Below are 13552 nucleotides of genomic sequence, written 5' to 3' on the forward strand. Positions count from 1 at the left end.
AATCGAAGATCTTTAAGAAGAGATCAAGGGGCTAAATGAGGGAGGAGCTCCTTCTGCTATTATCGAGATGGAGGTTTGGGGGGCCGAGCTAGAGTGACAACTTGATGGAGCCAAGCTGCACCATACTGACTTCGTCAAGCAGTTGAAGAAAGTCCAGAGCAATAATCAGGTCATAGAGGGCTCACTCGGGAGCTAGATTTTATGAGAACACATAACTTGGAGCTTGTCGAGCAAGTCGTGGTAGCTAATGAGTAGGCTTGGGATCTAAGGGAAGCATTGGAAGCAGAGTGACACATAATACTAAAGTATCGAGAGGAGACAATCATGATTACAAGGCATCTGTTGGGTTTAGAAGGGGTCTAAAGAGGACAAGGATTATCTCATATCAATTTGGGTATCAAATCACCTTAGCCCATTTCAAGAATAGTAGCATTGACCTATTGGAACATATTGTTGCTTTCCACACCCAACAATTATTGTTTGGCACTTTGGATGCCCTGATATACCGCACCTTCCCAACCATGTTAAGAGGCTCAACACAAGAATAGTTCGCATGCCTATTTGAAGTCATTCTCTATCATTTTTTTTCTTTGCTTAGCTCACAAGGGAGTTTAACTTCACTTCTTTAGGAATGTACGCCCGAGGCTATCAAGGGCAATACTTCTCAGACTTAGGCAATGAGAGGAGGAAACACTACGACTCCATTTATTATAGTTGAACTATACAGTTGTTGGGATTCAGGTGGAGTAGAGTAGTAGCATGGTGGTCCACTAAACTCTATGATTGGAGAGTGGGGTAACCCCTCGATTAGTAGTTCGATGAGCCTTAAGTGCTATTGAGATATTGGTAGTGTGTCGGGTGGGGGGAACCTAACAGGCACTAGTGCTAATGGTTGTTGAGCTGTTAACCATGGCATCATCTATTGGGCTAGCCAGGGCAAGAGCATAGTAATATATTGTATCATGCCCATTAGTATCTATACTTGTTGGGTGAAGTTTAGGAATATCTTAGCAGGGATGAGTAGGTAGCTCGAGGTCACCTCCGGGGGCGAGAGGCCCGAGCTATTAAATAAATACCAATATCGCATCAGTGTTTGTGCCGAAATAGATGTATTCATGTGCGGAAAGGATAGTTGCTATCTCCCTAAGTGAAACTATTATGGGTTGTGAACATGACCTTCTCGTTTGAGCATTCATCGAGGGTTGATAGGCAGACGTTCCTGTGATATCAGACTCTCTCTTTAGCTCCAAAATGATCAGAGAAAATGTTGCTGACGTCTTGGTCAATTCGATGTGGTCCAGCACCGTATGCATAGGATAGTCTGAGGTGTCTTCAAGGTAGAAGCATCGAACTCCGTAGGTGCCACCTACACAAAGACCAAAGTTGAGAGAGGTTTCCTGAGCTGATCCCTATAATACCCAAGTTAGAAATCCGAAGTATGTGAGCATGGACACGGGTTCCTCGAAAAGGATATGTTTGTCTCCTTTTATAATATTGGTCATAAAGAGTTAGAAGGAAGCATACGATTGTCTTTCTAATCATAAAGGGCAAGAAGAAAGCTTGTGATTGCCCTTATAGTCATAATGGGTAATAAGAAAACTTGTAATTGTCTTTCTGGTCATTAAGAGTTAGAAGAAAACTTACGATTGTCTTCTTTAAACCTTGTTCTCCTCTTTCTTTAGACATTCATTTGATCTACAAGCACCCTATCGTCGGATCAAAGATATCAATCTTCAATGAGAACTAGATGCTTCTCCTCTCTTCCTATTTTTTGTCAGTACCACCTAGATTAATGGATTAGGAAGATTGAGAGAAAATTTTTAATCTTTCAACTGTATTAAAATGCATCTTTTGATGTTTATCTTTTTAACCCCTATAGGCCCTGTCTATTTATAGACGAGAGCATAAAGTTTAAGATAAGTTATTAGGAGACTTCTTAGGTTATCTCTTAATGAATCATAGAACTTCTTTTCAATTGGCCAATAACCATAATAAGAATCTAATCGTATCTATAATATATCTTACATAATTAAATATGATCACATAATCTAACACTAACCTTCTATAAAAATATAATAACAATAGTATCGATTGATCTTGACACAATGAATAATGATCGATTGATCTTGTATTCCTTAACCGGAAGCAACATAAATAAAAAAGATACTGATACAATTCAGGTGGATGTCCGGAGAAAGCCGGAGACGGTGATACAATTCAGCTAGACCGATCATAAGACGAAGAAGCTTCTTTCTGGTGACATTTGATTGAAGGTTCAAATGGCTTTGATGATGCTTTTCAGGTCTTCTTTTTATTTTTCCAGATATCTTCTGGCTCGAACACTTTCAACTACTGGCTCTTTATTTAAGAGGACTAATCTTGATAGTCCTCTTGTCTTGAAACTTCGTATTGTTAAGTTGAGAAAATTATCACATAAGCGAAAGGGAAGTATCCCCAACTTCGTTTTCTCCATCCACCCACCCTCTACCTACATAATCCATGTGATTATGAAATGACAACTGAACACACACACAGATATATATATATATATATATATATATATATATATATATATATATATATATATATATATATATATATATATATAACTTATTTAGTTAAACTAAAGATAATTCCAACATAATAAATAAGAAACCAAAGGTAATTCTTCTCCTTGTTTAGAATATTAACCGCCATAGTATCATTGATTTAAATTTTTTAATCCCCAAACTCGATCATATTAGAAATGTTCGTATTGTATAAATATGTTGATCCAATCAAAAGTGTCGAGATAGAGCTGTGGACTTGTTTATATTCTAAAGCTCCTAAGGTGCTTATGGTAAAATATCGACGTCCGATTCTTTTCGATGCCTAAATCAGTAACGTTGAACGAGAATTTAGTGCAGCAAAAGTAACTACTTGCATATTAATTTCTAACGTAATTAAAATCTTGAGCTCGAAGTGTGTCGACTACCTCTTTAATTCTACATACTATTTAATTGATCGTAGACGCAGCATTTATATATATATATAGAGAGAGAGAGAGAGAGAGAGAGAGAGAGATACTATTTACGATGCGACACTTGTGTCGTTTTGCAAACTGGTCCCTCTCCAATTCCGAATTATGCAAACAAGTCCTTTCGGGACTTGTAATCCCTATTCCCTCCCGTCTCCGCTCCTCATTCCTCCAACTTCGGATCTATCGATCACAGCAGCAGCAGTTCCGCGACTGGACTGATCGGAGGAGGGGAGGGAGCGGCGGAGCAATGGCGGAGGGGGTGATGAAGAAGGTGCTGCTGTCGTACGCCTACGTTGCGGTGTGGATCTTCCTCAGCTTCACCGTCATCGTTTACAACAAGTACATTCTGGATCCGAAGATGTACGGGTGGCCCTTCCCCATCAGCCTCACCATCATCCACATGACCTTCTGCTCCGCCCTCGCATTCCTCCTCGTCCGCGTCCTCCGCCTGGTGGCGCCGCCCGCCTCCTCGCCCATGACCCGCCCACTCTACCTCTCCTCCGTCGTCCCCATCGGCGCCCTCTACTCCCTCTCCCTGTGGTTCTCCAACTCTGCGTACATCTACCTCTCCGTCTCCTTCATCCAGATGCTCAAGGCCCTCATGCCCGTCGCCGTCTACTCCATCAGCGTCCTCTTCCGCAAGGAGGCTTTCAAGTCCTCCTCCATGCTCAACATGCTCTCCATCTCCTTCGGCGTCGCCATCGCCGCGTACGGCGAGGCCCGCTTCGTCGGCGCCGGCGTCGTCCTCCAGCTCGCCGCCGTCGCCTTCGAGGCCACCCGCCTCGTCCTCATCCAGATCCTCCTCACCTCCAAGGGCGTCTCCCTTAACCCCATTACCTCCCTCTACTACGTAGCCCCCTGCTGCCTTGCCTTCCTCCTCGTCCCCTGGTCCATGGTCGAGCTCCCTGTCCTCCGTGACCGCTTGGCCGCCTCCGCCTTCCGCCCCGACATCCTCATCTTCGGCACCAACTCCTTGTGCGCCTTCGCCCTCAACCTTGCCGTCTTCCTCCTCGTCGGCAAGACCTCCGCCCTCACCATGAACGTCGCTGGCGTCGTCAAGGACTGGCTCCTCATCGCCTTCTCCTGGTCCGTCATCCGTGACATCGTGACCAGCATCAACCTCTTCGGCTATGCCATCGCCTTCCTCGGCGTCGCCTACTACAACTACGTGAAGCTGCAGGCGCTCAAGGCCAAGGAGGCACAGAAGAAGGCCGCCCAGGCTGATGAGGAGTCTGGGAAGCTCCTCGATCAGGTCAATGGTGGCAGCAACCGGAGGAATGACTCCCACAATTGACCTGCCCGTTCAGTGTTCTGCTACAGTTACATTGGTTCGTCTTCAATATTTCTAATGGATCTCTTTATTCGTTAGCTTATTTGTCTGTGGTAGTACACTTCTTCTACCGAGGAGGAGGTTTAAGGGGAAAACAATCGTGTGGGATTTGAATTCAGTTTTGATAACACGAATCAGATCTGGAACTGCTTGTGATTTATGACATGGGTCAGATCCAGGAAAGGAAGCTTGAAGGATATTAGTTGTGATTATTGCTGCTGGAGAACTGTTTTGGCTTGTTTATGACTTCATCACCATTATCCATATACGCTGTTGTCATAGAGGGATATGTGTGTGTCTGTTTAATGTTCTTATATATTTGTCGGATCATGTTTGAGATTTCTTTTTCCTACTAAATGGGGTTGACAGTTTTGTTCAATTTACTATTCCGATGTTGCCCACTTGTCCTTCGTTTTCTTATTTATGTTGCATTGAAATCCTATGTTGTTGGCTGATCAGATGCATTTTGGCGTGTTGTAGATAATGGAAACTACTACCACAAATTTGTCGCAATTATACTAACATTTTCTCTTTCAAATGATTAAATTTGAAAGTGGTCAACAATGTTCTCTGAACTTGTTTATGTGCCCATGTCATGAGATAATTTTCATTTGTTCTTTGTCTATTCACTATTATCTGTTGAATTTTATTTTCACTTATGAATCTACATATCTCTTTGCATTTAGATAGACACGATTTCGATTGTGTATATTCATATTTTCAAGAATCACATTGTGATACTGATGTAGATTGAGTGATTTTTCCTTGAACTACTAAAGGAGGAGCTTCAGAACAAGAAAATATGGCTAATGGTACAACACAATGAAATGACTTTACGCATGTATCAGAGATGTGGAGAGTGAGCCAAGAGATTAGACAAGAAGGATACTAATTATGTTATGTTTGGTTTTGGGCCAAATTATCTGGGTTAAATTATGTTAACCGTACTAACTTTAACCTGTCTTTCTCATTAGGTTGCTAACCTAGCTAACTATCTAGGATCTATGGGTTGGCAAAGAAAATGAGAAAAGAGTATTTTAGTTCATCCATTTATATAGGATACTTTATCTGAGTTGTACTCCTTTGACCAAGCTAAATTAGTTATTATTTAGACTAAACCATTTGGTGGATTAAACCCATGACCATCAACTGAGCCCTCCTTAACCCTGAATCATGTGCAACCTTAGTAAATATTATAAAAAGTGCTAAGGGCATTAAAGATTCAATTGACAAAGTAAAACAACCCTGATAAGTAGTTAGCAGAATAAGTATTGTTGTAATTTAATAGTGGTACTTATAGGATCTATCAGAGTTGAAGAAGAAAATCCTACATAGAGAGTGAGGCTCATCAGGTTTTTCTGGAATCTGATTTGATTAAATAATTGGAAGGGATAAGATACGTAATAACCTAGGGTGGAGAGATAGAAAAGAGGAATGTTTTAACTTTTTTTATCTATGATGTACATGTTTTTTGTGGAAAGATTGTTTCTTTGGTACGTTTAACCTGAAAGATTGTTGTTGTTGAAGCAGTTAGAGTCTGAACCAGCAAGGAAAGAATTCTGCCTATTTTCAAATGTATGATAGGGTACCAATACTTTGTTTTATTTTTTGATGGTTAAGAAAGAGAGAGATTAATTTTTTGTCACCGAGCAACATGTTTTAAGAAACTAAATGTGGACAACCGAAAGGTTTGTAATATGCTTAAATAATATTCAATCAGAAGTGTAATTGAATTTGTTGTATGCTGATATCCCCAACTTTAGATGTTTTGATGCTTGTTTGTTCTGGATGAATGAGTGGTGGCAGAAGAGGCTAAATCAAGATGTATTTTAGTTGGAAGATGAATCAAATAGTTTCTTACTGTGATTGTCCGTTAGATTATGAGTCCTTCCTGAATGTTTGTCATGATTTGACGGAGGAACTATGTAAAGGAGGTGAAAAAAATCTATGCTGTTTTATTAGGCTTCAATCTGCACTTCTGTAGGATCTGTTTATAGATGACTGCCTGAACCATGTGCTGAGGTATTGGTTTGCTACACAACAGTATTTTATCATTCCAGATATACAAGTGCTATGTTTGTCCACATGCCAATATACGTACCATGAGTGCTGGTGCCTGCTACCTTATGCCAACTCCTATCTTACCATGCCACTGCATGGCGCACTCTGGTATGCACCTGCATGCATTAATTCTGCCATATGAGAGCTGTGATATATGCCAGCACAGGTATGACCAAGGTGCACTACTAAATCCACTACATTTCATTTCAAATTTACCTGCAAAAATTGTTTGTTCCGTGGCAACAGTTAACTCCATAAGATCAACATCATATGTCTGCTGACCATGATGGTAGGTTGTCATGCACCAAGTCCTTTACCATTGTCTGTGTTGTGTTTTCAACTATCCTGAAAATTTTCTGTTGCAGTCTATGTTTTCGCTCTTTCTTCATGATGACAGAAAGTGATCCTCAGAACATTCCGAAATTTCTTTCACAAGTTCACATTCCTTCCATGTTCAGTTGGCCATGTAACATATGTTGGTAATTCACTTCAGTGATCTGATCATGTAATCTTGTTTTTGGTTTCAGATCTTGCATAACATTTATGGAATATAATTGACAAGGCTATCATGTTTTCCTCCCTTGTTCTTAACAATTATGTTTGTAGTGTGTTGTCCTCTTGTTGCTTGTTAAGCCATGGCATTTCTTGGATTCTTCTTCGGTTTCTTATCACGTATTTGTGAGGCAATTTTTTCCTTTTTAGAATATCCCAAAATTTATTGTGGCATACATGTCTCCTTTTTTACATAACTGTTTTCTTCATTTGTACTTGAGATTGATATAACTCAAGTTTTTTCATGACAGCCAACAATATCCATGAGAGCATTTTCAATTCAGGTTCTTCCTCCTGTCCTAACCCACTTACTCTTCAATCAAGTAATACTGTTTATCTTGGTTGAATTGTTTCTTCATGAAATAACTACGTTTCTTCATGTTCTGGATGCAAGATGCATTTGTTATACCTGCTCATGGTATGTTCATCACCATATATAATTCTAGCATCCTAATTCTATGGCCAGCAGTTATTATTATCATTATTTTTATTTCTTACCATCATCTTTGTAGGAAGCACAGCAATGAGATGCAATCTTTTTACTCTATGGAAGATGCAATATGCATAGTCTATAATGTGAGGCAAAGTGAAATAGAGTCTAGACAATCTGAGCAGTCAGTTGCTGCCCAAGCAAAAGCTGTCAACATATTCAAAGCTAATCATGTTATTAGGCCATATCTTAGCACTAAATTTCCTTTTTTTTAAATCAAATTTTCCTTATTAAGACAGGGATTTGTGCTGGTCATTGCCACCCAAGTTCTTCCTATGTGTCACTGCAGAAACATGTCATCATCTAGAACATAAATCATTTACCATAATTTCCTAAATGCATTAGAAGATCACCTCAATAGAGTTGAATGTCACTCAGACAACCTATGCCACTCTCAGCACAAATCTGATAGAAAACCATGCTATTGTTCAGCTAGTTATGCATATCTACAAATGCAAACTATCACATCTTACATATAGTCATAGTCATTTTTCTCATCTGTTTACTAGGAACATCAGGCCAGAAGAGTGATAACCACAAAATTATCATCTTAAACTAGATGCCATCGTTTCTTAAATGTCAAAAACCAAGTTCCACAGTCTTGTTGTAGTTTGTTCTCTCTCATTTCTGCAGCAGGCCATCTAGTCTTTTTTAATGATTGATCCTGAATGTGGTCCAATGCACTCTTTTATCATTAGAAATTTTGATGAACTTACAAACCATACATATCCAGAATATTGATAGGATGTGCATTCCTCAATATGTGATCATTTCAATTATTATATCTTGCAATTAACATCTTACCTTCAATATGTAAACTTATTCTCTCAGACTTGAGGCTTGGCATAGAATTGGAATCTTAACCTGCTGTCCTGTTGCAGGTTGGCATGTTATTTCTTCCAAGAGACAAAAATCTGTACCTCACTTTAGGTGCTCATCAGGCAACATCAAAATCAGGTAAATGTTGCTATTTCAGTTTGTAACAAGATATTTTGGCAGATAAAACATGATTAAAAAAACATAATTTGATTTGTCATTAATCTGTTCAATGAGTCTAATTATCAATATGAGGTAATTTACCATTTTGAATATTCCATAATCACTCATCACAAACTCTCTCTATGGTTCACAAGATTAAAGGTCACTACCACTGCATGCAGTGCATGGCACAAACTATTAATAGCATCAAAAACAGTGCTTCAGATATAATTATCATTTACATCTAACAAGACAAAAAGAAGACTCCTTTGTTGTGGACTTCCATCCTTCTAAAACTCATCACAACACTCACTGTAGTTCATAACATAAAAGGCACCAGCAGAAATACATATGAAGCAAAGATCAACCCACCGTCTAAAAGCCCTAAAAATTAGCACTCTGGATGTAATTGTTGTGTGCATCTTCAGGATTATATTAGGATTATTTGGTGGCACCACGTTACTTAAATAACATCTTAGGATTATATTACGGCAGACGGAAGCTTCCTCTTCCGCCTGTTTCGACAGGGACGTGGAGAGCAGGTCGGTCCAAATTGACAACCAAACCCAACACCGGTCCGATTTTGCCGGAAATATAATCGAACCGGTCGTGACATAAACGTAGGCGGCATGATTATGTGTCACATTAGACAGTATATTTTCCCCACGTTTTTATTTTGCTCCGCATGGTCTGGTGGAGCCTTCGCTTCTACTGTTGAATTTGAATGACCGATCGGTTTCTTCGAAGCTCTCCGTGGTTTCGAGACTGGTTCGATCATAAAAATCCAGTCTTTTAGGGAACTTCAATACATTGGCGGTGTGTTCTTTGAGGGAGGAGAAGGATCCTACTTCTTGTATAGAGTTCTGTTCGTGTAGCCATAGCATCATTTGCCGTGATTGTTGAGGTGCCTTGTCTATCGAAACGAGATGGTTAGTAGCGCCACCATGGTTCTTCCCATTCTAATAGGTTTGTTCGCTGCTCCAATGGCCCGGAAGAGAGGCTAGACGAGCTCCGTCGGCAAATCAGATGGCGACCGGCTGAGGATCGCCTGCGTCGGCGCCGAGGCGTGGGGCAGCGTCTTTGCTGCCCTCTTGCAGGATGCCTCCGGCCAGTTCCGTGACAAGGTACAAGTCAGAATCTGGAGGCGGCCTGGGCGGGCCACCGCGGAGCATCTCTTCGAGGTGATCAGTTCGAGGGAGGACGTCCTGAGGCGGCTGATCCGGCGGTGCGCGTATCTGAAGTATGTCGAGGCGAGGCTTGGTGACCGCACTCTGTTTGCGGATGAGATCTTGAGGGATGGCTTCTGCTTGAATCTGATTGACACTCCGATTTGCCCGCTCAAGGTGGTGACCAATCTGCAGGAGGCAGTGTGGGATGCCGACATCGTGGTGAACGGTTGGCCCTCGACGGAAATGAGGGAGGTGTTCGAGGAAATTGGTCGGTACTGGAAGGAGAGGATCAGTGCACCAATCATCATATCTCTTGCCAAGGGCATAGAGGCATCTCTCCATCCGGTCCCTCGTATCATAACTCCTACACAGATTATTAGCCACGCAAGTAATGTTTCTCATCTTACTCTACCTATATGCAGGTCTCAGTTTATTACAGCTCATGGTTGCCAAACACACACATACTTGCTAGTTCATTAAGATGTTCTTATGCTGTTTGCCGATACACTGATAACAATTTTTTAGAAAACAGAGCAACATTTTATCTTTTATACTTTGAAATACAAATTTCCTGTGAAAAAACCATACACTCTGGTTTCTGTCAGCCACATGTCATTTAATCCTTTAAGAGATTGAACAGCTATCTTGAGAAATTTCATGCCATAATCTTTGTTTGGAAGATTTCATTGCACATCTTTGCTTAACTTTCAGTACTGATTCCTCCATGTCCACCTAATCGTTTGCTAAGTTAATTTACTTCTTCTGCATGTATAATATGGTTGTTCTCATTTTGTTATGAATGTTGAAGTATCTCCATTCTTTCTTATTTTTCTCTATATTTTACACATTCATCTCTGTTTCTTATTTATCATATTCAAGCATATGAATGTCTTGCATCTTGAAATTAACCTGTCTTCTAATTGTACCGGTGTCATATTCCTTTTTGGCTTTCTGTAAATGTGGATGTCTGTCTTGCAGCTGGAGTTACAATTGAGAAGATTCTTTATGTTGGTGGGCCAAACATTGCTTCAGAGATTTACAGTAAGGAATATGCTAATGCTCGGATCTGTGGAGCCGAAAAATGGAGGAAACTACTCACTAAATTTTTGAGGCAGCCTCATTTTATTGTGTGGGACAACTGCGATCTCATCACACACGAGGCTATGGGTGGGTTAAAGAATGTCTATGCTATTGGTGCCGGTAATACATCTTTTCCTGCTCATATATATGGAGACGAATATCATTAGTATTTTGAAACTACACCATTTTATTTCTTCAAGTTCTAGATTAACTGCAATTCTTTCTTTTATTCAAATAAAATTTGATACACTCTTTCATGACCTTTGCATGAACTATCATTTCAGTTTTTGTCTTTGATATTTGAGCTATCTGAAGGATACTCTTGTAGAAATGGTCCTTAAATTAGGTGCATTGATTCCCTAGAATGTTAATGACCATGCTCTGCCAAGCATTTGGCACAGTACATTGCTCTGATACTATCCCATGATTCACGATATCTTTCTAGTGCAATGACCTTATTACCTAAAATGACAAATCAAGCTTGTATCATTGCAGTCACTTAACTTTCCATAGTGTGCATGTAGCACTACTGTACACAAATTTTATCTCACAGTAAATACAATTCACCTGGACTCGAGCATTTTTTTCCCACTCGTCAAACCAGTATCACTGAGCTAGACGATATTAATTACTTTATGATAGTTTTAGGTTTAATCTTGGATTTTGACACCTCTAACAATAATAACCTGCTATGACGACAAGAAATATGCTTTTTTTGTTTTGTTTTTGAGACTTGATACAAACTTGTCTCCTAACATCTGCATTCTTGCTCATCTTAACAAAAATATGACCTTACATTCTTATGTCCTACATATGTCTGTATCTCTTTTTTTGTCTTCTTGACCACTCAAATACTGGTACATGTCTGAGTCCATGCAACATTTAATATATATTAATTTGTAGATCAATCATGTCAGAAATTCCAAATAAGTTAATGAACATTAAATTCAATTTTCATGAATATTAAATTTCAAAGATAGCTCATTTAAATTTTCAGGCATTTCTTAGTGTTGAAACTTTAGTAAGTTATGAGAGTAATGAAATGTTTCAGGCATTTCTTTGTTGTGGCATCTGCTAGATCAGTTGGCAGAGTTTTTAATCATCCATCAAAGTATTAACACATCATATTACGAGAAGTTGGACATATACTGTTGAAATTCTCTAGGTTTCTTTATGATAGTAAGCTAGAATTGAGGCTCTGTAAATCCACAGAACACAAGATTGGCATTTAGTAAGGATATAGATTGTCCAATTTAACTAATGACAATCTACATAGCAAATCATGTAAATAAATTATTGTAGCTTCCATGTATTCTACCTACCTTAATAAATGGTATTAGGCAAATACTGAGTTGTCATTCTCTGTAAACTATGTGTATTGATCCACCCAAAGAAAGAATGGAAAGTTATGGAGATTTGGTAATGCCATAATAAGGATATGGTGAAACCAAGTTCAATTTTTATTTGTGATAAGCTAGTCCAAGTTAACCACATAGTATGATGCTAAAACAAGAAACTGTCATGTCACTGGTGCCAGTACACCTTTGTGCATATTGTTGCCTTGTGTCAGCCAATAAAGGCAATTCGTCTCGTATTGGCTGGTAAATATTGTGCTGGCAATATAATAGCAAACGTAGGCAATCTATAATTAATTTGACCTAGATGACCTGTATAACCTGCTTGAGCTTCTAAAGAAACACTAATTGTTACCCACACTAGCATTTGTTTTTAGTGGTTTGCCAATAGACCAACAGAGAGAGTTCAATCTGCCCAACTATTAATTGAGGTCAAGCATGTTTTGTTTTGAGAATGCCAACCTATATATATATATATATATATATATATATATATATATATATATATATATATATATATTTGCATCTGAAGGCTTTGTTGTGTCTAACTATGTAATTGTTTGCCAAGTCATTTCCTGACTATCTTTTGTTTCTTCAGGGATGATAGTCGCTCTAACCAACGAAAGCGCTATGAGCAAATCAGTATATTTTGCGCATTGCACATCTGAGATGATACTCATCACTCACCTGCTGACTGAGGAGCCAGAGAAGATATCCGGCCCGTTGCTTGCCGACACATATGTCACCCTATTGAAAGGTCGCAACGCATGGTATGGTCAGATGTTGGCGAAGGGTGAGCTCACTCTCGAGATGGGCTATAGTATAAAAGGAAAAGGGACAATTCAAGTTAGCTTTGTGATCTTACCGCTTGTTTTATACATGAATTTAACCATGGAATGATCAGTCTGTTGACAGAGTGCCTATCGCTAAATGCCCCTAATCTTTTGTTAGGGTGTATTTGCTGTGCGTGCATTTTATGACCTCCTAAGTCAACCCAACTTGTGTTTTGGATCCGAAAAGAAAGAAGAATGTTTGATCTTGCTGAGATGTGCCTCATTCTGGAAACACTTCACAAGATATATTGATAAAAAGATGGATGATTATTCAACATTCCCCTGTTTGCAGGGAACTTTCAACAGGTGCGATCCTTCAAGCACTGAGAGATGAAACAATGAACGATCTTTGCGATCGAATTGAGCTGGCACTGAGTCATGCTTCGTACAAGCTATCACTTTTGGGTCAGCCATGACCACGATGTCGACTTCAATGCGCTGTCATGCTCGTTGTTCAGCTTGATGAGTTTTGCAGTCGAGTAATAGGGTCTCTTTTTAGTTTTTGTCGTCTGAATCAAATGTCAACTATCTATTGGTGATGCTTTTTAGATCCATCTTATTGAATAACCATTGATTCATATAACAGTCCATGCTCGTTGTGTGACTTGAAATCGTGGGTAAAAAAGGTGATGTAGCTATGTGACATCCAAGTGGAATATCTACATATCACCCAAATAACTTTAGG

The 13552-nt window shown here is 39.5% G+C and overlaps 1 protein-coding gene and 1 pseudogene across 1 annotated transcript; both read left to right on the forward strand.

Moving 5' to 3' along the window:
• The first annotated feature begins 3073 nt into the window (after window positions 1-3073).
• On the forward strand, window positions 3074-4728 carry LOC135588158 (probable sugar phosphate/phosphate translocator At5g25400). The gene has a single exon (XM_065080150.1). It carries the CDS (start codon window positions 3075-3077, stop codon window positions 4311-4313), a length of 1239 nt encoding a protein of 412 aa, XP_064936222.1. The 5' UTR covers window position 3074; the 3' UTR covers window positions 4314-4728.
• A 1723-nt stretch (window positions 4729-6451) lies between these two features.
• LOC103995464 (probable glycerol-3-phosphate dehydrogenase [NAD(+)] 1, cytosolic) lies at window positions 6452-13237 on the forward strand (annotated as a pseudogene).
• Window positions 13238-13552: the final 315 nt, after the last annotated feature.

The sequence above is a fragment of the Musa acuminata genome, chromosome BXJ1-8, assembly GCF_036884655.1.
Source record: "Musa acuminata AAA Group cultivar baxijiao chromosome BXJ1-8, Cavendish_Baxijiao_AAA, whole genome shotgun sequence".
Classification (NCBI taxonomy): domain Eukaryota; kingdom Viridiplantae; phylum Streptophyta; class Magnoliopsida; order Zingiberales; family Musaceae; genus Musa; species Musa acuminata.